Source organism: Telopea speciosissima, chromosome 1, assembly GCF_018873765.1.
Source record: "Telopea speciosissima isolate NSW1024214 ecotype Mountain lineage chromosome 1, Tspe_v1, whole genome shotgun sequence".
NCBI lineage: Eukaryota > Viridiplantae > Streptophyta > Magnoliopsida > Proteales > Proteaceae > Telopea > Telopea speciosissima.
In genome coordinates, this window is record NC_057916.1 from 7,465,481 (window position 1) to 7,489,964 (window position 24,484).

Genomic DNA, 24,484 nt, shown 5'->3' on the forward strand with positions numbered 1-24,484 from the left:
ACTCTAATTAAAACCAACTTAATTATTCAATTATTGGGATTCAATTCTTCTTAGAATTTACTTCATTTCTCTAAGAGCCTCTTAAATTTTTTTTTTTCTTTTTGTATAGATAGGCACTAAGAATAGTTGAACTCATAAACTCTTAATTGTGAGGTATTGATCCTAGAAGGACTCCATAATCTTGTAGTTATCACTAAGCCCAATTTTAGTCCAAAGTAAGCAAGGAAAGTAGTTATAACTCTAATTCAAAGTTTTGATAAAATTACCAAGATGCCATCAAATGGAGATGCTGAATATGAAATACGAAATGACATCTTTTGTAATTTTAACTACTTCCTCTACTCATTTTAAGTAATTTTTATTATTGAAATATATGTGGGGTCTTCTATCACATGGACTAACCTGCCAAGTAGCAAATAGTGAAACATTATACTTCACTAAGCATAGTGATAGGGAAGAAAACCCCTTACAGTTATTCATATAAAATTTAACATATAAATATGAATTGTATGCTTATATATAATAAGGGCAAGATATCTCTACGTGGTCGCATGGTCTCTACACAAGCATCTGGGCCAATGGGTATCTACATAGGGGGTAGAGGCGTCATCTCACGATGCACTATGAGAGGGCATAGAAAGCACCACCAATTAGAGATCTATTTCCCATATAATAATTTAGGGAAAAAGTTCTCTGTCCGGGAGTGTGGTCTACGCCAGCACTTCCCATGAGTCTATCTCTCTCCTCCCCATGTGAAAAGACACCTCTGTCTCTTTGTTTTAAAGAGGAGAGAGATAGATACATGGGAATGCTAGTGTAGGCCACACTCCTGTACAGAAAACTGCTTCCCAATAATTTATTTCTTATATATACGCCAAATTCCATAATCATATACATCTTTCAAACGGTACACATGAAATTTTTTTTTAGGGGGGGGGGTGGAGAGAGAGAAAGCAGAGATTGAGATATTGGTATCAGAGATGGTATCGATCTCCACAGATATCGATGCGGATCGACCCAGATCAGTCAATTTTAACCTTACTTTTGATTTTAAAAAATAGGGTTTTTTTTTTATGATTTTACCCTTAATCAGTACTGATTCCCGATTCAGGATCAGTTAAGTATCGGTATTGGCCTTGGTTGATACCGATATGAAGTGGGCAATCCGGCCAATTTGATACCAATACATCATATGAGAGAGAGGGATTAAAATGTACTCATAGCCTAATGGATATTAGAGTGCAGGGATTTGCGCAAAATGCCTCATTAAGTAGTGTCATGAGGAGGAAAATAAGGAAGAGAAAAAAGAAAAGAAACAGCCACTAGAGGAACATTCATACACATGTGATGAACTCTTAGTATGGTCTGTACTTTTACCTAATAAAACAAAATTATATATGATAGTGATGGTTATTAACCCCATTAATAAACTAATTAAGTTAGAGAAGTTCTGTTGACTACTACTATATTGTCCTCCCTTGATGAGATTCTTGATGAACGACTATGCTTTAGTTTCACCTATATAAGCAGAATAAATTGATGCTTCGATCCACTCCCTCATTCCACCAATCTTCTTCTTAATTAGGATTCCAAGAACCAACCAATCAAGATGGAAGATTACCGTTTTTACTTGCAACTCAGGAATACGAGGAGACGATCCAGACAGTCTACTATCTTCCTTGGTGTTCGTCGAAGGCCATGGGGTCGCTATGCTGCTGAGATACGAAACCCATTCACTAAAGAGAGACATTGGCTAGGGACGTTCGACACGGCGGAGGAAGCGGCGTTAGCTTATGATCTTGCATCCATTTCTTTCAGTGGAATTGATAGTGCTAGAACCAACTTTTATTATCCTCTTTTGGCTTCTCCATCTCCTCCTTCACCACCTCCTCCACCACCACCACCACCGCCGCCACCTCCAACACCGGAGCTGACGGAAGAGAAGGATGAGCACCATTACATGGACTTGAGTGGCATTGAAAACGACGAATCTATGACTATTTCTGCAATCCTTGAGAGTTTTAGCCATACTACCAATACATTCTCTTCTTATTCAGTTTTGTGATGAAGTACCCTAATACCCTCAGCTTGAAATGGTTTTAAAGTTGTAAGAAGAATGCAGCAAATTATAAACTGAGAGTGCAAATCTTTGTTGAATAATTCTAAAACTAATAGTTCAGATCCATGTTGTGATATATTTTTTTTTTTGGGAACAGGAATGATAACCGGTGCTTTGTGTTGGTGTGTATCTGCGCCAGACACAACTCGGTGCGAAAAGACCATCACATCCCTGAACCTTTCCACCTTTTTAGGGGTGTGGCGGTTTTTTCGTGCGGACTGTGTCTTGACCCAGGTACACGCCCACACACACCACTGTTCTTTCTCCCTTTGTACCAGCGTTCTTTTTCCCTAATAGGAAATCGTTCTTTTTCCTTGTTAGGAAATCTGAATCCCAAAGATCACGGGGGTGGAAGTGGAATTATGTAAATGAGCTGGGCATGGGCCTATAATTTGTTTTTAGGATTAGCCCAACCCATACCCTAGATGGGAGCTGGGCCTCTAACAAACAATGGGCCAGAACAGCCTTATTTTAAACGGGCTAATGCTGGCGATGAGGATCTTTCTGTGCGTAGAGACAAAGAAGGTGGAGACAAATAGTGGACCAGTGGGATTCGGATTTTTCTCAGCATGCCTGTGCCTTAATATTTGCATTTCCCCTTCAACCAAACAGCCAGGGATTTCCTTAAGAATTGAATTTTATTTTACAGAAAAATGCAAAATATCTCCTTGCAACCAAACGGAACCTTAATTTAGTAGTGTTTCACATATCTAAGTTTTAACATAAATAGATTGGCCAAGTGACAAATCAAAGCAATGAAAAATTTCTTGGTCAATTTTTAGAGCATAGGACAAACTTTGAAAACTCCCACTCACAACTTTAGGTAAGAGCTTGAACAATAATGCTTTGGATTAGGCTTGTTGGGTTGGATAAGGTCAAACTAGAAGTCGGTGGAGTTCTTGCTTGGTTTACCATCCTACGTATCATATTTGGGTGATGTCACCCCTCATGTGCCCTGATATTTGATGCCCACCTTTATGTGCAAGAGCTCATTTATTGACGTGGCAATGATTGTATTAATGATGCAATGCTGATTTATTGTGTGATTCAATCTAATTTTGTATAATTTTAATTATTTGCATTTTTATTTGAATTATCAGATATAGCTATGAATTTGGAGAGTTATTATTATATCTTTTGTTATATGTCTTAAAATTATTGAAAAACTAAGAAAAAATTAATAGATGAAATTTAATTTAGATATCCAAATCTTAATCCCAGACGGATATACAAAACATCAATTGAATTCCATATCAATTTCAATTATTATTAATATAAAAGCTCGTAAGAACTAGGTATTGATATATTATTACCTTCGAAGTCAACCAATTAATCGTTGTTCCCTTCAATTCTTCCAATTCCTCACATGTGGGCGGAAATGACCACCCTACTTCTTGCCCAAAAACACTACCCAAGGTGGGGTCCACCCCCCTATTAGAGGAATTGGAGGTGCCCGCGAATTGGAGGTGATAATTATTCGTCAACCAATTCATAACTGTACTTGGTTGTGTTATACCAAAACTTTCTTTCTATCGTTTGGAGGGGGGGAGGGACTAGAGTTGTGACCTTATGATATTTTTTTCATGCATTAGGTATGCCCTATTTATATGACAAAAATACATCTTTATACATTCATCAATTGTTGTTAAATAATGATTTTTTTAATCTATTGATCATGTTTCATGTAGCATTAGGGTATTCAATCAAACATATATGAGGGGCTTAGGGTTACCTGGTGATCCACAAGCGCAGTATTGTCCTAGGGAAATCAACACTAGACGGAGTCAGCTGTCACATGGAAGAGGCAGATACCCACAGCCAATTCTTGCTTAGGAGGGAGCAGAGAAAATATCTCTACACAGGCTAGATTTCATAACCTTATTCTTAGACCAAATAACACACACACACATAGAGAGAGAGAGAGTCCAAACCATCGATGAACATAAAAATAATATGCCATCGAGCTTGGAATTTCTATCCAATTATGATCAAATTTAATCTATCTCCTGATATTCACCATAATACGAGAAGTTATTTTCTTATTGAGCATCTCTTTCACTCGTAGATAAATATCAGGAATTCAGTGTATTGATATATAACCAAGGAACAACCATTAATACACCAAAATCCATAACACCTACTTGCAATGATAAGAACCTCTTTGGTTTGGGGACCAATTACAAACTGCAAATGAAAATCATGTTTCTCCTACAATTGATCACAGTAGTTCATTCAAGAATTATCATGTGATGCAATTCAATATATATAGATATGTATACTTGCACTAATTTTCATTCCTTAGAACATATAGTGTGGTAACCAAGTAGATAGATTGCTTAATTTTATCCCTAACTGTGAAAGATTTAATTAAGTATAAACATAAGGACAACTAACAACTCTATACTATTATGTAAATCAATGTCATAAAATAATTAAATTGAATTTGATGGACATACCAAATCCAACATCAACTAATGCAAGAGTCTTATTGGCTAAGCTAAATAAAATGGTGATAATTGGTGTAGCATGATTACACATGTAATCATAGAAAAGTGCACAACACAAGGGACCATTTTGCTTCTTTAAATAGGTAGGTTTATGTAATCATATAAAAGTGCACAACAGAAATAAACACAAGGGACCATGGATCGTGATCTCAGTATCGATTGGATCGGATCGGATTGGATTGGGATTGGAACGGTCGATATGGATCAGGATCACTTAAACTAGGCAAATATGACACTTTTATCCCTGTTTTCTTATTATTTTTTTTTATACATTTTTACCCCTGTTCGTACAGCGGTCTCAGAACGGTCTCGACCGATACCGATCCGATCCAACCAAAATCGACTAATCCGATCCGATACCTCAAACCATGCAAGGGACCATTTGCTTGTAGGTTTATAACACCTTCCACATCTGCCAATAATTCTAAAACATAATTAGGGTAGGATTTGGGTAGGGTGTGCCCATATAAAAGTTAATGGAATAAAGAAGTTTATACACATAATTAGGGTAGGATTTGGTTAGGGTGTGCCCATATAAAAGTTAATGGAATAAAGAAGTTTATATGGACCAATCTCCTCCTCTTACCCTGTTAGTGATAGGGAAGTTGAAAATTGAAACTAAGTTGAAAGTAGAATTGAAACCCCCACATTTAATGGATCTACTATCCTCTCATGTAAAGATATTCTCCACCAAGTAAATGGTTGAATCCTTACCAGTTTTTTTGCAACTTTGTATATATCCATACATCAACTATCAACTTTTTTATCTTTTGTGTGGTCCCTTCCCTAGGACCCTAAATAGGAACTATGTGTGCTTCCTACTTAGATCTTAAAACCTTCCCCAGTAGGCCATTTCTCCCTTTGTTTATGAAATCTTAAAACTTCATTTAAAACATCCAAAGACTTGGCTGCTTGGATATAAACTTGTTTTCATTCCATAGTTAAAATACCCACCCATTTTAAATTCGTATCAAATACAATCTAATTTCAAAAAGTCCACTAGTTATTCATCTCTTTAACCACGATTAAGAGTTGAGATCTTCATAGGTGGGGGTGCCTAAGACACTATATGTTAAATAACTAGTGGGTCCTTTTTTGATGAAAGAGTAATCACACAAACTACACATCAATCCCAAAAGGTTAACCGATTTTTAAGATCATGGAATGACAGATATATACAACACACACTACATTCACACACCCGATGTGAACTAGTGGATCTTAAGTGTATAAGATTATGGGTGAAAGACTAATACTGGGCTTGGTATGATCGATTTCTTAGAATGCATTCCAAAAATACATACCAAATGCAACCTAAATTACTGCTCTGATTCATTTTCTCAAGAGAATCACTGGTGACTTGAAAAAGGACTGTCCCACCTGAGGTTTGCCTTTCACTCCTTCCTAATTCCATTAGGAAACACTCATTCTACCAGTGGAATTCTTTTGCACTCTCATTGCATGCAACATTGGTAGACCACTCTGTGTGTGTGCGTGTGACATGTTGCAGACGCAATGTAGGGACAAGTGAATTGTTGGATGAAGGCACAACCACTGGGCCTTTATGGTGTTGATGGACCATTAGAAGCTTCCATATGGTATACAAGGAAGGTTGATTTGTTTAGAATGACTTTTCCTATTGTGCTTCTTTTTAACTACTTCCCTATATAACTAGTACTTAGTATAGTATATGATGACATTAACAATAATACATATGATCTGACAAAGTAAAAAAGTGTACGTGGCCTTCATTATCATCCTCTGAAAAATTAATTGGAAATGATGGTGTTGTAAAGAGTATTAAGGGAAGAAGAATGCAGCCTGGTCGCATGACCCTTGCATCAGTGTGGGGCCAATGAGAGGACGTGCAGGGACATCGATTGGAAGAATTTTTCATTTTGTAGGAGAGGGGACAGTCATTTTAGGGTTTGTGTTTGGCACAGATTGCACACGACCAAACAACATTCTTTTCTCATAGTATTATACTTTTTTTTTTAATAAACATTTATTTTTTGACACCCTAGTGAGGCTCATAGATTTTATAAGGTTAATTGCCATTTTCTTTTGATGTTTCATGTCCAAAATAAGTTAATAGGGAATTTAAAATAGATAAGATAAATGGAGGAGATAATGAGAATTTTCATCAAAACTAAAATAAAAAAAATGAAAGTGATGGCACTGGCATAATTTTATTTTATTTTTTTTAACTTACACTTTTTTTTTTTTATTGAATGTTAAAATTAGGTCAACATATTTTCATTAAACATATATACCTATAAATTAGTTTAAAATTAAGTAAGCCAATTGTAAAATATCCCACATGAAATGGGTTCTATTTGTTATAATTACAGTACACATCATACCGGATCTAAGAAACCTTGTATAAATACATATAATAATACTTTTTATGTTGATATTTTTTGTAGTCTACATAAGATTGTAAATTAATTAACATTTTTTTTTGGGTGAAAAAATTAATTAACATTTTACTTCAATAATCTTTAATTGGTTATTTTACAGTAGTTATTATTACAAACCTTGTTTTCCAAATATAGGCTATTTATTAATGATGTTGAGGTGAGCATGTCAAGCATTACTTCTATAGTTTAGTTTGCAACTTAATCCTTACTAATTAAAGAAATTAGTTCTTATATCTCAATGTAAGTCAAATTGATATTTTTTCAAAAACATTATTGGAGTATTTGTCATAGTAAGGGTGATAACTGTCAATCATGATGTTTATTATGCACATTGATACTTGATACTTGATATTCTTGGCAACTAGCTAGAATAATTCATCGTGGAGATTACATTTATTTTTTGTTTTGTTATTGTTTTATGACAAGGTATCAATGACGGAAGCTATTTATTTGTAAAAGACTTAATGAAGTGATTTAGAGAATATAGGAAAGATTCTCATATAGTCTTTATTGGTTTAAAAAACAATTGGGAAAAAGGCGGCACGTGACTAGGGTGTACAGTTCCTCTCTCCTCAGTTAATGGCGTAGATGCCTCTTATATGAATCGAGATATACCGAAACTCTTCTCCCCTTTGAGGTCGAGTGAATGAGCTTGGGAGAAAACACTTTAGATTGCAATGACTTCTCCTTGAATTGCGGATTGAATGTGAAATGGTTCAGAGGTAGTTTGGATTTGATGAGCCAAATGATTATGGAGAACGATTCCAATTCCACCACCAAAATTATGGACCCAAGTATTTTTGCTCAATGGAGGGGAGGCTGTTGGATGTGGCCGTTGGAGCTTAGCTGTGGGCCATTGGAATTCATCAAAAGCCCGTTCAAAAATTTTAATTATTACATCTGGAGACCAAGTTTTGGATTTAAAATTAAGATCATTTATGGAAATCCATAGATACCATCTAATAAATGAAGAAAGAGATAGACTTTTCCATGCCTTTTTCTCGTCTCTAGAAAAGAGGAGATCCCAACTATTAAGTTAAAGATAGAGTTTTAGAAATCACCAGTAATGGAAAGGATCTTTATCCCCTGTGGTTCCTTGCTTGGTAGAATTCCTACAATTCCTCTCATAGGGGGCGGAAATGACCACCTTACCCCCTGCCCGAACATACTGTTCGGATGGGGTTCACCCCGCTCTTATTAAAGGCACTAGGAAACTGTAACGGGCAGAGAATCACAGGAGATAATTTTCCAGGGATAGAATAGAACAAAGAACTTTCAAACGAAATTTTCTTTTACAAAAGGACAACCAAAGAGAATATGATCTATAGACACTTTGAGGGAAATATGAGTGTATGACCTAGAAGAGCATGTTAAGAACCCTAAAAACTCAAGCTTTAAAAATTATACAAAAGGAACCCTTTTTTTTTTCCATTGCATTGATGGGTAAATCTTAAAAAAGCATGACTCACCATGACTTGTCCTAATTCGTCTGAACTCTAAATCTTTTAGGAGGATGAATCGAGTTGAAAAATCTGATTTTTCAATTATGATATGGTTCTGTGTACCTTTTCTAAGTATAATATATCTTTGTTGTAGCAAAAAGTCCCGCACGTGTTTGGTGGTTCCTTGTCACCTTCTTTGGAACTTCACCCGTGAAAAGCCTCCCCCATCCCCCACCTCACGGAATATAAAGCCTTTTTGTAGCCAATTTGGCTTTTCTCGTTGAATCCTGGATGACGACGGCGGCGATGACAAGCACAGCGAGGAGAAAAAGAACTGTTCGCACCTGTCGATTACGTTCATCAATTGTGTTGGTTTGATTTCAATCCAATGGTTTTGAAGATCTCACCCGTTCGATTATTAGGTGGGGTCGAAGCGCAGTGAATCATAGTTGCCCTTCAGAAAAGTAAAAAACATTGCAAGTTTGACTTCAAAGAAAAAGAAAAGAAAAGTAAAAGTTGACTTACTATTCAGAAAATTGAAACAATAGAAAGCGAGAGAAATCCTAACGAACGAACGGCGTGGGAATCGCCAGCAAAACAACTAACGAGAAATGCTAAGCTGGTACAGCTTGGCATAGTTATCTTTTGTTTCAGGTATAGATGGATATAGGAAAATCCTACTAAGTTCTGACCGTGTGATGTGATGACCAACATTTTGATCTACGATCCAAAACGAAAGTTGGACTTTGGTAAAGTGCTGTTGTAGTGAGTGTATGATATCACGTGAACCACGTAATCGGCCAATTGTTGTTCTAAATGAGGTTAACACGTGTCATTAGTCATAACTCATCAGAACAATCCTAGGGCTCCAGTCAGCGTGCAAGAGCTGCTTTTGCCCGTGTGGTTCGTTGAATTCCCGAGTTCTGGCGAGGGACCAGAAAAACGATTTCATTAGCGTGTTCTTCTCTCCTGTTCTCTTCCCTGTTCTCCATCGCTATTTAGTTTTTCACGTTGCTGTCTCTATTACTAGCTCCTGGAAACCCTAAGGTTCTCCCGCCGCCTCCATGGCTGATGAGCAGGAGCAGATTCTGCAGAAGATAAACCTGACTTCATTCTTATGCGGTGATTTCTTAGAGTTTAGACACCTGTAAGTTTTTCAAAAATTCTCATTCCTCCTCCAACCCAAATTTCCCCTTTTTTTTTTTTTTTTTTTTTTCCCTTCCTGTATTCATTGGTGAACTTCTTTGGTTTATAGTTCAATCAGAATTGGTTGTTGGTTTTCTTTTTTTTTTTTTTTTTTTCTCTTTTTTTGTTTTCCCTGTGTTCGTTGATTTTCTACAAACCATGAACGCCTTCCCTTGATTAATTGTTGAATTTCAATGGGTGCGGGGATGGGTAAATTTGGTGTAGCAGTGCCCGTGTGTAGTCGAGACTTTTATTGTTCTAATCTATATTATATTTATTTTTGATTGTTGTGTGCAGTGGAGTTTCTTAATGATTTGGTTATGAACATATGTAAGTTGTGTTCGAGTTTGTAACTTTCTTTGTGGGTAAGAGGATCATTTTGCTGCTGGCTTTCGTTGGAAATTGATCAGCTTGATGTGGAGGAAGATAATTTATTCAGGAGTTTGGGAGATCTATATCTGACATTCCGTAGGTGCTTGATTATTGGGGGAGGAAGGGCTTATCCTCCCCATCAATGGCAGAAGACGGCCAGAGGATTGGTGGGCTCACTTCTGGTTTGGCTGTGATATTAACCACCGAGGATCAGAGAGATAGTCCTCAGAAAAACCATTTCATTTCATTTTTTGATGATTTTGGCTACCAATCTGTAGAACGAACTCTTGAGCATATATTTCAACTTCCTTACAAATCTGTTCGACCATTGCCTACTCCAATTGAAGCGAGTCTAATCCATTCTATTTTGAAGAATGATATCTGCAAATTTAGGGATAACCAGGATGCTGCTCTTCATGACAGAGATGGAGTATGTATTACTGATAGTGGTTGTGGACCCCACAATGTTACAATTGATGACGCCAGTATCTGCGGTGATATCAGGATTATCAAGCAACCTTTGATCATAGAGAGCCAAGCTATGTTCAGCAGTGTAAGGGCGAATGCTTGTGTATGGAAAGGGAAATGGATGTATGAAGTAATTCTGGAAACTTCAGGAATACAGCAGCTTGGGTGGGCTACACTTGCGTGTCCCTTCACAGAACATAAGGGTGTAGGAGATGCTGAAGATTCATATGCTTTTGATGGGAGGAGGGTTAGCAAATGGAATAAGGAAGCTGAGACATATGGCCAGTCATGGGTTGTTGGTGATGTCATTGGTTGCTGTATAGATTTGGATCGGAATGAAATATCATTTTATAGGAATGGTCTACCACTTGGAGTAGCATTCGATAATGTTCGGAAGATGGCTCCTGGACTTGGTTATTATCCAGCTATTTCTCTTTCTCAGGGTGAGCGTTGCAATTTAAATTTTGGAGCCCACCCTTTTAAATATCCTATTCAGGGGTTCTATCCTGTTCAAAGTCCTCCCACAGTGAACTCTCTTGCCACCCACTTACTGCAATGTCTCTTTAGGCTGTTGGAATTGCAACGGATGGAGAAGGCTGATTCAACCTCTGTTGAGAAATTGGGAAGACTGAAGAGATTTGCGCCAATCAAAGAATTATTCCAACTGATTGCTCATGCAATCTGTGAGGAATTCTTCTGTGTGGTTGATATGGAGTTGGGAAGCGTCGAATATGTTTGTTGGGGTCCACTTGTATCATTCTTGATGGATGCATTTAGAAAGCAGCCACCACATGATTTCGAGAGCTTAGATGGAGTTATTGACCTCTTTCTAGAATTTCAAGGCTCTCGTATGATGTTCCAACATGTCATTAGTTCTCTTTCTTGCAGTTGCAAAATAGCAACCCTAGTTCTGACAGAATGCCCATATTCGGGGTCATACTCCTATCTTGCATTGGTGTGTCATATTCTAAGACGCGTAGAACTGATGGTACTTTGGTGGGAATTGTCAGATTTTGAGTTCTTGTTTGAAGGCTTTCTATCAAGGAAGGGTTTGAACAAGCAAGATTTGCAGTGCTTGATGCCATCTGTTTGGTGGCCTGGATCATGTGAGGATGTGTCCTATGAAAGTAGTATGATGCTGACGACTACAACTTTGTCTGGAGCAATCAATAAGGTATGCCCTTGTATGTGCTGCTTTAGCATTTACAGCCATATTTTATCAAATTTATTCTAATTCCAAATGCTGCAAGTCAAACGGCAAGCATTGAAAAATTGCGGTGAAAATATAAGTGGAAGTAGAGGGGGGGGGGGATTGAAACAACATTTTCTGTAAGTGAAAAATGAAGGATTAAATTCCCGCAAAATCTACTTCTGATTCTAAAAATTTGTACAAGTCACATCTGGTTTGTTATGTAGTGTTATGTAGTACAATAAGTTCCCCACCCCTGCTTCTTTTGAAGAATAAACTCAAAGGAAAATTCTCTTAACAAAAAAAGAGAGTGACATGGAACTAGTAACTCTTCACTTGTTTCTCTAGTTACAGCAGTACTTGCTAAAAAGTAAAAACGAACATAGAAACTGATAACCAACAGAGTTTTGAAGTCCAGTTTTGAAATTCTCTTTTTATGTTTACCCACTTTTGAATGTTATTAAATGTTATTCTCTCTTTTCAATGTATGTGTTTACTTTTGATAATTCATAAGCTACAACAAATTCTAATAAAAGTCTCCTCATTCTTATCTCCGAAGCCATATCCTCCATGAATTCTTTCATAGCCTCTACTATCTCTTCCAACATGTCCATTTAGGTCTCTCCTGCTATAATAATCTTTTCCTTGATTAATTCTTTGAACTAATCTATTCATGTGTTCCCAAAATAAGAAAATAAAAAGGTGAAATAAAAACTAAACTAAAATTCTCGATTGACTAAATTTTCAAATATTAAAATCATGATAGTTTTTTTCTTTTCGAAGGTAACTAAATTTTGCTTTTAAATGCCACAAAAACCATGTTAAGCAAACAAGTTTTGACCTTCTAATAGCCCTGGAAATTTTTTTTAGCAGGAATAACCCATCAAATGACTCAAACCTGAAAAAGAAAATCATTCATCATATCTTGGAAGATATGAAACTATGTTCCCTTGCTTTTATTCACCTTCTGCGCTTGCGTATCTCCAGTTGCTGCTATTGAATGGATTCTTAGTTGGGGTGGGAGAGGAGTAATTGCTTGGGGTGGATGATGCTCTTGCATTAGTATGCAAATACCTTGAAGGTAGAGGCATGATTCTCGGTAATTTCCAATTATTATCAGCTGAATTGCAAGTGGTGCCACTTTCCATATAATTTCTATTCTAAAGATGGTGAGACTCACTCTCTCTCTCTCTCTCTTCATGTGTATTTGGGGGGGGGGGGGTATTGGCTTTACAAAATCCAAATCTTGGTCTAGTCTCTTGACTCTCTTTACTTGCCCCATAGGGCATTTTCATCTCTATAAAATAATTTGAGAAATTTAAAAAGTGTAAAGTTAAATTTTTACTTCTTGTCAGATCCATTTGCCAACCCCTTCTTGTAAGCTGTTGATCTAGGGCTTACACATCCTGGAGGTGAAAGGCCCCTGATATGAGAACTAATGGATTCTTTTTGAGAAAAAGCCATAATTTCCAGAAATGACAAATAGAGAGTAAAATCTTGTTCGAACTTCGAATAGTATGAAAAAAATGTGTTTAAACTGCATTTTAGCGGAGTATATGTTAGGCTTCTAGCCCATTCAAATGAATGAGCACCCATCCATAATTAATCAGATTAAAACCTCTGTATGTTATGCACTTTCATGCTGATCCTCTGGCTTTTGCTGCTGTGGGCCCCCTAGATGGTCGTCCTCCTCTGATCAGATTCGGCTTGAACCTCTGCCGTCGATCATCTCTCTCAGATTGGGTGACGTTCCGAACATTTCCCTCATATAGTTGAGCCCTCTAATGTAAAACTAGAACCAGAATAGGTCTAATCCCAGGCAGGATCAAATAAAAAAAACCTTCAATAAACAAGAAATCATATGATGAAACAAGAGAACAATGGGAACTCAAATGAAAAAAATTCCAAAGAACAAGAAAGAGAGCAATAAGATCCCAAAGAGAACAATGGGATCTCAAAATTGGTTGGAGAAGAATGATGAGATCTCAAAAGATAACCAAAAGAAAGAATCCCACAAAATTAATAACCTGTTGAAGCCATTGGAGCTGCAATTGAATGATATTGTAGATGTAAAGAAACTCCCAGAAGCTTGTAGCACTCTTGAACTCAATTTAACAGAAATTAGGGTTTGGAATCAAGAATCGATGGAAGAGGATGGGGAAAGGTGGGGTTGGCTATCTCAGCCTGCGCATCTCACCCATCCTATCTCAGGATTTTCACAAAGGCTAAAGCCAATATTTCATTAATCAAATTCGTGTACAATGCTGGCCTCCCTTACAAACTTATATAGAGGACTTAAAAATAGACCTAGACACTAAAAAGGAAAGGCCTAACCATATCCTTAATTAATAAGGTAACCTAAATTGACTAAGAAAGTGAAATAATAAAGGAAATAGACTCAAAACAGAACTCGAACTAAACTATGAAGTAAATCCCGTTTTCTTACTTTCTACCATATTTTTTAGGCCCATTAAATTGGCCAATTACAAGGTAAACCCATGGGATCAAAGTCCCAATACATATATGACCCAACCCAAAGCTTATTTGCACTAAAATAAACCTTTTAGGTGACTTATCTACATCACCCTCTTCACAACCTCCACATAAGTGTCCAGCTGCAAAGCAGTGAGAAGCCTTCAGATGTCAGGCCTCAAACCCTCTCAAACTGGCGTGCTCGGCGCTCCTCTGTACCCACTAGGTGAGGTGCAAAACGGGACAGGTCCTTGAACTGCCGCTCATACTGCATCATGGACATCAAACCCTGCTGAAGCTGCAGAAACTTCACCTCCTGCTGTCTCATGGCTGCAGAAAACTACTTCTTATTGAAAGCGTCTAAAAACACTTCTCAGGTGAGCGTACCCCATCAGTGATCTGCATCATCCTGTAGCATAAATGTAGTGCAAGCAACCTTCTGTTGATTTGTGCATTGCTACACTTCAAAGATCTTTTCTATCTCACGAATCCAAGAAGTGGCAGCCAGCAGATCATCCGACGTGCCCTTAAAGACAGCCTGGTGCAGTTTCCGTAACTGCTCTAGCACTCGAGCTGTATCATTAGTACCAGTCGACGAGCCTACTCCACTATTCCCTGCCTGGCTAACAAAATTCGCTTCGCATGATTTTTAATGAATAGACATATACATAGGTACAGACATATAATATATAATATATATATATACACACATACATACATACATACATACGTACATACATAAAAAAAAACATGCATTACCATAGGACATTAAGCATCAAACACAGAAGATCCAACATACATACCTTATGCCTGCTTGAGTCCTGTACCAAGCTACCCCTCAACACCCTGAAAATCCAAAATGACATAAGTCAGCTCTGCACATTAGGGTCTCAGAATTTGGGGTAGTACATGAACTGTCATATCTAAGTAGGTGTGTTATAATATTTTGATATACGAGCAAAATGTATCTCATTATTAACATGAAACTGGCATGGTGGTTATGGCTTTGATGCATTGTGCAGGATGGTTTGTGGTTGGATTTCTCTCTTCGCATGATTCTTAATGATTTTTGATTGAATAATATACCTTACCTGCTCAGCAATATGTCTGTTTGAACTACTAAAGCGATCCAATCATTCCAACTTCCAACTGGATGGTCTATTATTCAGTCAATGGCTCTGAAAGGACCTCCAGTCAATGACTATGAGGTTAAGATGAACTGTTTGGGTGTGAACAGTGTGAGCAATGGTATGTGGAAACATTGCTTGGAAGAAATCCGTACAATTTGGAGCTAGCTGACTTAATGAATTTACTAAATGTACTGCATTTCAGTAAGTTGGAGGAACTTCGTAAACATATCTTCGATTCAGAAATTGAAAGGATCTAATTAGAATAATTGCAACAAATCCAAAAGGAAAATTTGTTAGAATTGGTAAAAGCTTTTTGACAAACAAGCCGTATTCTATATGATCTATTTGTCTAGATATCATCATAATGTTATATACATCTTGAAAGCCCTATTCCTTGGAAGAAGCTTGTACACTTTGTGAAGGGATTTTGATCAATCAAAAAGAAGATTGTACTTCAATCAACATGTCCTTAGGCGTGGCCATACAGAACATAGAAATCTCACTTGGAAAGGGTGGACAATTAGCAATATCAATGGGTTCTGTAGTGAAGCTGATTGCGAAAGAGGGTAAATTTTCTGCAGTAAATTACCTTCTGTGGAGGTCCTTTGACATCCAATGGATACGTGGGTAATATTGGTGTGAACCATAAGAGTTTGGGTAGATCCAGATCCATGTGTTGGCTAGGCAATCGTCCTGTAGTAGGAGGAAATGAGAAATAGTTATGAGTTTTATAGACCATCCCCGTGGGTGTGGTGAAAGGGAGGACCCCAATTTGTAGGTAAAAAAATAATAATAACAACCATTATCATCTATTCCTCATACAATTTGAAGCATGGGTCTGAGGGGTGAGATACTTTTCTTCAGTGGTTGAAATGTGTAATGGGTGCTTCTGGTTAAGTTTGTAAGGACACCTCATATTCACTTATATATCTTTTTTTCTATATGGACCATGATTCTTTAGTAGATTCCTGTGGCAGATCATTTTGTGGCAAAGGGATGGGTGCTGGCAAGTATTTATTTTATGCTCTAAACGCATATGGGTCTGATCAAGATTGTTGCATAACTTTGACAATCTGTTTGATAGAATGGGTATTCCTTGGTAACATGGAAATGCTTATTAGAGAATAATTTTCTTATTGGATTTGGTATACAGGGCAAAATTTTGTGGAATCTAGTTCCCTTTTGCTGTGTTTTTTTCCCTCCTTTGGAGAAGAAAAACTTGCTCATATTTTAAGACAGGTACTGAATGAAGAATAAACTCTCCTGAGATCTTTCACCTTACAATCCCTTTGGGTCTACCTTGAAAGAGTTCAAGAGATTTCAATATGTGGCCTTCCAATCTCTGCATTATGCTTTCATGTTGGATTTCTCCCTTTCCTTTATTACCTTACGTACTGCCCCTTTCCCCCCACCATTTACTCCCAGAAATCATCACAAAGAAAAGAAAGTGGCAAGTAGCAGAAGAAGGAGAGTTTGGAGTAGAAAATCAGCTTGCATCAAGTGCACCACAAAATAATTTTCTTTTGCCTTTAATCCTCTTCTCTTTGTGTCAAGAAGAACAATAGAAGCCGGCAATATGTAGTTATGAATTTCATTGTGTGAGGAACGGGTCATGGATCTTTGGTAGGGTGTTGAGGAATAATCCTTTGTGTGAACAGTTGGACACATGTTTTTCATAATACATATAACCTACACACCAGCAAGATATTCCAGTTAGATTTTACTAGTAACAACTAGATGAGTTGCAAAAAAAAAACAATGTTTTTTTATTCTAGACTTCATGCAGTAGGTAGGCCTCGATTCCATAGTTGTCACGGCGTCTAGGTGACCCAAGGCATTGGAGGAGGTCTAGACGTAAGGCGACCAAGGCATCCTAGGTGACCAAGGCACCTCGACACCTAGGTGACGCCTTGACAACTATGCTCGACTCCGACTACAACTTACTTGAGGCTTGAGTTGACATGCTTAAGCCTCTTGTTTTTGTGATGAGGCAGATTTCTTTCCCTGCTGCTTTAATGCATTTGCCTCTTAGCATATTGGGGACTGTACTGTGTGAAGTATCTACTTCTGGTTCAAGTTTCTGTCAAATTTCAATGATGTTTACTAATACTAGATTGATTTACAGATTGAGGAGATGCATCGGAAGCTTTGTTGCTTGGTCATACTGTTCATACCTCCAATTACACCACTCCGATTACCTGGGTCAGTTTTCATGACATTTTTACAGAACCTATTATTGAAGAATAGAGGTGCTGATCACAACCTTCCACCGCCTGGAGTTTCTAGTAATTCTGTCATTGTTTCTCTGTATACGGTGATTCTCCATTTCCTATCTGAAGGGTTTCCAGAGGGAGACATCTGTAGATGGATAAAGGGCACTGGAACAAAAGTTGGAGATGATGTAGGTTTTCTTCACAGAGGTGGACAGCGAAGCTTCCCTGTAGGTTTTTTCCTTAAAAATGATCCTCATCGTACTGACATTTCTCGGCTTGGGGGATCCTTCAATCACCTGTTGAATTCTCACCCTGCAAATGATGGAGAAACTGAGCTGTTTGAGTGGGAGGAAGGTTGTATGGATGATGAAGAAACAAAAGTCACACATTCCACCAGGCAAAAGCCATGTTGTTGTTCAAGCTCTGATATTGATTTCACAGGGATTACTAAGGATCCAATTCAGCTCAGGTTCAAAGGATCACGGGCTTATTGCAGTCCCATTCCGGATAGATCTGCTCATGTTGCTGCAGAGTGCAGCACTGGAAGTTTGAATGATGATATGATCAATAAACCCAGTTCAAGTGACCAATCCGAACCTGAATTTTCTTACCGGCCATTGCAACATCATCCGAGGAGTGTAACAACGAGGTCAAGTCATTTGTCTTCAGCAACACTAAGAGAAGAGGAACTTTTAGATGCCATGCTGCTATTATATCATATGGGTCTTGCTCCTAATTTTAAACAGGTGAGGAGATTCTGGTGCTGCTACTTTCACAACTATACTTGTAATGTTTTTATCAACAAATAGTATTTATTATGTAGTGATTTGTTGCATCCTTGGTGCAACGGTAAAGGTTGCTCCATTGTGACCAAGTGGTCACGGGTTCGAGTCTGGAAATAGCCTCTCTGCAAAAGCAGGGTTAAGGCTGCATACATTATGACCCTCCTCAGACCCCGCAGTGGTGGGAGCCTCGTGCACTGGGTATGCCTTTTTTTTATGTAGTGATTTGTTTCATCCTAAACGATCACATTCTATTTATGATTTGTGCTGAGTAGAGCTAGCTAGCTTGCCATGATTTCAAACATAAAATTTGTTGTTTGAACCTGTTCCAACGTACTGCTACTTAAATAATCAATTCCTTGTGTTTATTTTAGTGGTTGGATATGGTCTGAGGAGGAAATACTTCCCACCCCCTTTTAATGCTCCTGTTAAATTGGCTTTTAACTTAAATGATGTTACTTTGGTTGGAACGAGGGCGGACCTAGGTGCAACCGTAAGGTTGCTCCATTGCGACCTAGTGGTTGCGGGTTCGAGTCGGGAAACAGCCTCTCCGCAAAAGTGGGAGGACGGCTGTGTACATTATGACCCTCCCCAGACCTCCGTAGTGGCAGGAGCCTCATTCACTGGGTATGCCTTTTTTTTTATGTTACTTTGGTTGGAATTTGCCTCTTTTTATTTTCATGAAAACTGAATTCATTGTGTCATATCCTAACTATTTCGTGTTGGCTACACGAATCATGTTCTTCCGTCACACTATATTTAAGGCCATACCTGCTGTTAACTCACAAATACTCGTGTCTTTGCTCACCTGTCACCATACTAACCCTTGTACTTTTCCATAGTTCAGCCTTCGTCTTGTTCTTTACTTCTTTTATCTCCTCTAATTTGACCATGTCACTTCTCACTGGTGCATTATTGGTTTCGTTGCACATATCTTAACCATCTTAGGGTGGGGCAAGATGGAAGGGGTTTTCCTAGTGCCATACTTGACAAAAACCCGTTGAGAGCCATGCCATACCATAACCATTAGGGGCAGCCTGGGGGTGCTCAACCGGTTATTCCATCCTCGTGCCGTCTGTAATTCCAAACTACTCTATCAACTTGTTACCATTGACACTACTCTTTAAATTCCTTAGTCTTGCTATTATCCTTTTTACTGGCTTATATCAGCTACACTCAACTTATATATGTGTTGTGTTGTTTCTTCATTTCCCAATATTCAGCCCCATCGCTAATCTGACAGAATATGGCATTTAGTTTTGATATTAAACACTGTATACACAACTCTCCAGATTCCGTAAGGTCCTCTTAGCTTTTGTCCATCCTGATCTGAGGGCTATGCGCAACTTCCTCTTCAAATTTTTTATTGAACCAAGTCACTGGAATTGACCCTTTTGAGGTATCTTCACCTCCATTTATACTCTCGATTGTACTAAAGTTGCACCCTATCTATCCTGTTTGTCCAAGTGTGTGATACATATAATAATCTGACCTTCCTTGAAAGTATATTGACTCAAGGCATTTCTCCATGGTTCTTAATTGGATTTTGCCATTTCTTTATTCTTGTCAAGCAACACTGTCATCTTCTGCAAACAGCACATTCCATGGAACTTGTCTTCTGTTTTACTAGTAAACCCATCCGTAATCAATAGAAAGAGGTAGGTTCAATTTAGAATCATGGTATAAGTCAATTGTGATCAGGCACTTGTCTGTTCACAAAAAGTTCTGAACTCGTTATAGTGCCAGTATACACATCATTATTTTTATTGATACACATATTAGGAACACTTTTCTTTCCAAGACCACCAAACGATCTACCTAGTACCTACGTAACCTTCTATATGCTTTTCTATAACTGAATATAGAATGAAGATGTTTCTTCTCTAAAACTCTCTCCATAAATCACCTATGTAATAGCTTTACTTGTTGAATTTCCTGGTTGTATTATTTTCTTGTTTGCCTGTTCTTCACATTGCTGGTGGGCAAATTTTTCCTATAATGCTGTAAAAGGGGCTCTGCTACAGTATTTGGAGCAGCTCCTTTACTCACTTTCTCATTCCTTTCATTCAAGGTTTAGAGTCGAAACCGAAATATTAAATATTTTGGTTGAAATTCGACCGAAATCTGCTACATTTCAGTGGTCCAATGTTAGGAAAACCCTAATTAAGCATCTCTAAACATATTTGAACCTTTAGATGGTAAAAACACACACCCAAAATAGTAGTTTGGCCTCAGATTCCCCAGGTAGGTTGCTATTAACCCTATTTAAAAAAAAAAAAAACAATTTCAAGAAAATCATTTTTTAATCAGTCATTTAAAAAATAATATAAAAATAAAGATTAATTCAATTTCGTGAAGTCGTAGATTGGCCTACAGTGTAGAACATATAAAAAATTGAAGGCCAACCATTAAATATTTCACCTATTATTTTGCAAAAAATTATTTTCAAGAGAAATGGTATACGTTCACATTCGAATCTTGTACAAATCTGGCAAACTTTTGATGCAGATGCATTGTAGTAGTTCCCAACACCTTATTCCACCAAGAAATGTAGGTGCTTTGGCAAAAATGCGAAATCTGGGGGTACTCTGGTTTTTTTTTCTTCCTCTCTTTGTATAGAAACTGTCAAAACTCACGAATTAGGTCGAAATTTCGACCCATTTGAATTGAAATGTTGAATTTATAACCTTGTGAGCCAATTTCTCCCTGCATCACTGGCTGCCGTCCTCTACATCACTCCCTCCTCCCCCACCCTTTTCTCCCTCTCCATAGCACTCCGTCCTCCCCTGTGCTCTCACTCTCTCTCTCTCTCCATCATTCTTCCCTCCCTCCCGCATACCTCGCCTTCTGTCCCTCCCTGCACATACCCCTAGGACATGTGAAGGCTCATTCCTATCCTTGAAAAATGTCTGCCTACTTCTGCATGCGATATACACAAGATGCATCGCTCGAACATTAGACTAGCAGTGGTCCTACATCCGTGTGCTTCTTAATCGCCTCCCTTGCTCCTTCAATGCAATCCTCATATTGAAGCAAGTAAGGGAAGAGCGCAAGATAGAGCTATCGATAGTGACAAGTGCTACCGATTACTTGTCTAGGAGAGCACCATATTTGAATTAATTAAACAGAGTATGCGATCACGACAGGTCCAACTGAAGCAGTTGTTGTAGATCTTTCATCACAATGTCATTTTTGCTCGGCATTCCTTGTTGGAAAAAGGGTTAAGGGAAGGGAACTCAGAGGAGGAGAACTAAGAAATGTTGACCCGACAAAAACACCATCAACCAACTTCACTACTGTCAAGCTTCTTTGCTTCAGAACCATCTCTGGCTCCGAACCTCTCTCTCTCTCTCCCCCTCCACCGCAAACCCCGAAGCCTCCTCTCCTTCTCCCTCCACCAATAACTTCGGGAGTACCATGCTTCCTGGGCCTTCCCCTTTTCCTCTTTATGACCTCCTGTGACGTAAAAGCAACGGCGGGGCTCTGCCAGTGATGGTATAGGGAGGGTAGACCAGAGGAGTCCCTTTAGAAGTGGAGTAATGGGCTGATGAAGTGGCATTGTCATGGGCACTGGAGAATATACCATTTGGGGTGGCAGAGTTGACGGTGGCGCTGTGGTGATGTTTTGCTCCTCCATTGGAGAGAAAGTGATGTGGGGGTAAAATTGGAAATATGAAAATAGAAGGTATCTCAAAGGCTCAAACATAACATTTATGAAGCGTGACGTGCCCCAAACATAATATCTATAAAACACGAGGTACCCCAATCATAATATATCAAACGTGAGGTACCTCAGGTGTAGTTTCTCTAAATGTTAGGTACCCCAGATGTAATTTACCCAAAATAAATATTAGCAACAAAACTTAACTGTACAGTTAAAACTTTTTGAAGGACCAAATGTACCTTTCTCTTATTCTTCTTTGCCGTCCAAATGATTCCAGCATGGTTAGTTACTATTCCCAGTTCATGGACTGTTGACGGTGAAGCTTTCACCATTGGTGTTGGGGCAACTTTAACCCCTCCCATCCCCCCCCCACCAAAAAAAAATGTCTTTAATAAGGAAAGAAGAGATTCTTTGATCTGATATTGCTTTTACAGAGATCAACAATTATGCTTCATTGTTAGTTAATAATGCTTGTACAGAGATCATCAATTATGGTTCATTCTATGGTACTGGTAAGTGCTTATAAATTTTCTCTGTAGTGTATGTCCTAGTCTTGCATACCTTTTCAGTGTGCACATGAGCAGAAAAAACAGTATCATTTACTTGTAACTGGGTTTTGGTCACCTATTGCTATGAAATCCATATTACTCTAAAATGAATTTATTTGCATTTATAATTCCTTACCAAACCCTTGAAATTCCTTGTCTTTAATGCAGGCATCATACTACATGTCTCATCAGTCGCAGTCAATATCTCTTCTGGAGGAAACTGACAAACAAATTAAAGAAAAAGCTTGTATTGAACAACTAAAGCGTTTGAAGGAGTCTCGGAATGTTTATCGAGAAGAGTTAATCGATTGTGTTAGACATTGTGTATGGTAAGAAAAATGACTGCAAAACTCGTATTTAATTTACTGCCACCTGTATATATTTCTTTAAAGACATCTAATAATTTCCATTTCTGGCTAAAAAACTTCCAACTTGTATACACTGTTTTGGATCACTTTTCCCTTTTTTGTATGTTTTTCAGGATCCATAATTTGCTTTTAGTCTGTTTTTGTTGGACAATAAGCATGATAATCTGGCTCTAATGAAAAGTTGATTGCTTTGATGAGTTGAAAAGTTTGTGTTGCCTTTGAGTGTTTGCAGTAATGTACAAGTTCTAGTTTATGGTTGCTTTTATATTTGCTAAACATTGAATAATCTAAACTTTAATGCTTTTCTGCATTTTTACCAACGTATGATTTCTATTGTATTTGGTGTTTTTACGTTCTCTCCTAGTACTCTCTCTTCTACTGATAAAACAAAGAAAAATTGAGATGAGTTGCAGTTGATCTTGTCTTCGTTTCCATGAAATAGTTCTCGGATTATTTGAGATGTTGATAGTGCAAGCTGATTTCTTCATCAACATTGGATAAGTCGGTAAACCTAGAAGGGTCCTGTGAAGATTTTGTGCTTGTTTGATGCCTGTGCTACTGCGACCTGGCTTAACATTACTATGGATGCCAAGGTCTGCTGCAGTTGGGTGGGGGGGCTTATTTTCTTAATTTGGCATAGACTCATTTATACTGTGGAGATTTCCCTTCCCATTTAATTGTTATGGTTCGTATTATGTCCCTTCCCCTGGTCCTAATTTGATGCATTGCTTATTACAACAACAAAAAAAAAACAGCCTTATCGGGTTGGCTACATGGATCCAAACAAAACAAAGTAGGGAAAACTGAGGTCTAAACAAAGAAGGGGGATGAAGAGATGGGAAATGAGCTGAAAAAAAAAAAAAGACAAACGAAAGATGGAAAAAAAGAAAAAATGTAAGATGCAAGTAAGAGGAACGAGTCACAGCCCAATAAGTCAGGAGAATATCAGCAAAATGGGGTCTGCTACATGGATCCTTGCTCTCCACAGGCTCTATCTGAGATGCATTGCTTATTGCAGTTCTTCTCTTATTTCAATGACCAAAGAAAACTACACTTAACAGCACCTAGTTATGTTTGTGTCCATTGCACATTTGTCCACATGCTTCCCCTCTGCATACATGTTAGTGGTCATATTGATAAGGACAAGTACAGAAAGTGTTCAAACGTGTAGAAAGTTCACTAGATTCCACTACAGTGAAGTGTCATTCTCGTACTTTTGTAAAACTTTAAACTCACTTTTTAGTTACTTTCCCTACTTGTTTGGAACTGAAAATTAATCTATAAGATGGGTTCAATCTTTCTATGTCATGACGTGACACTTAGGTTTGACAGTAAGTTGGTAATCGTACCATTCCTTTTTATTAATTGTGCTTCCACACCAGTTCCCTGGTTCTATCCAGCTATAGTCACAGTAGCTGTAAGTTACTTCACAGAAACTGATCCCTCCCTTCCCAAGCATACCCAACCACAAAAAGAAAAACAAAGTGGTTGTGAAAGAAACCCTGGATTTCCATTAAGCGATCCTTGTTTTTTATTTACTATATTAATTCCATTTTCTTTTGTTCCCCTCCCCCACTTTACTATGTTCTGTGTGTTTGATAGATT

General features: G+C 38.0%; 1 protein-coding gene across 3 annotated transcripts in view; it reads left to right on the forward strand.

Moving 5' to 3' along the window:
* The first annotated feature begins 9,353 nt into the window (after positions 1-9,353).
* The window catches only part of LOC122668009 (E3 ubiquitin-protein ligase RKP-like), a 38,663-nt gene continuing 23,532 nt past the window's right edge, over positions 9,354-24,484 (forward strand). For 2 of the 3 annotated variants that reach the window (XM_043864532.1, XM_043864539.1), the window contains exons 1-4: positions 9,354-9,635; positions 9,971-11,687; positions 17,430-18,263; positions 22,680-22,840. In XM_043864532.1, the coding sequence (XP_043720467.1) occupies positions 10,188-11,687; positions 17,430-18,263; positions 22,680-22,840 (2,495 nt within the window). In that variant the 5' untranslated portion in view covers positions 9,354-9,635; positions 9,971-10,187. The remainder of the gene's footprint in view (positions 9,636-9,970; positions 11,688-17,429; positions 18,264-22,679; positions 22,841-24,484) is intronic. The other variant, XM_043864546.1, reaches the window with a different exon arrangement.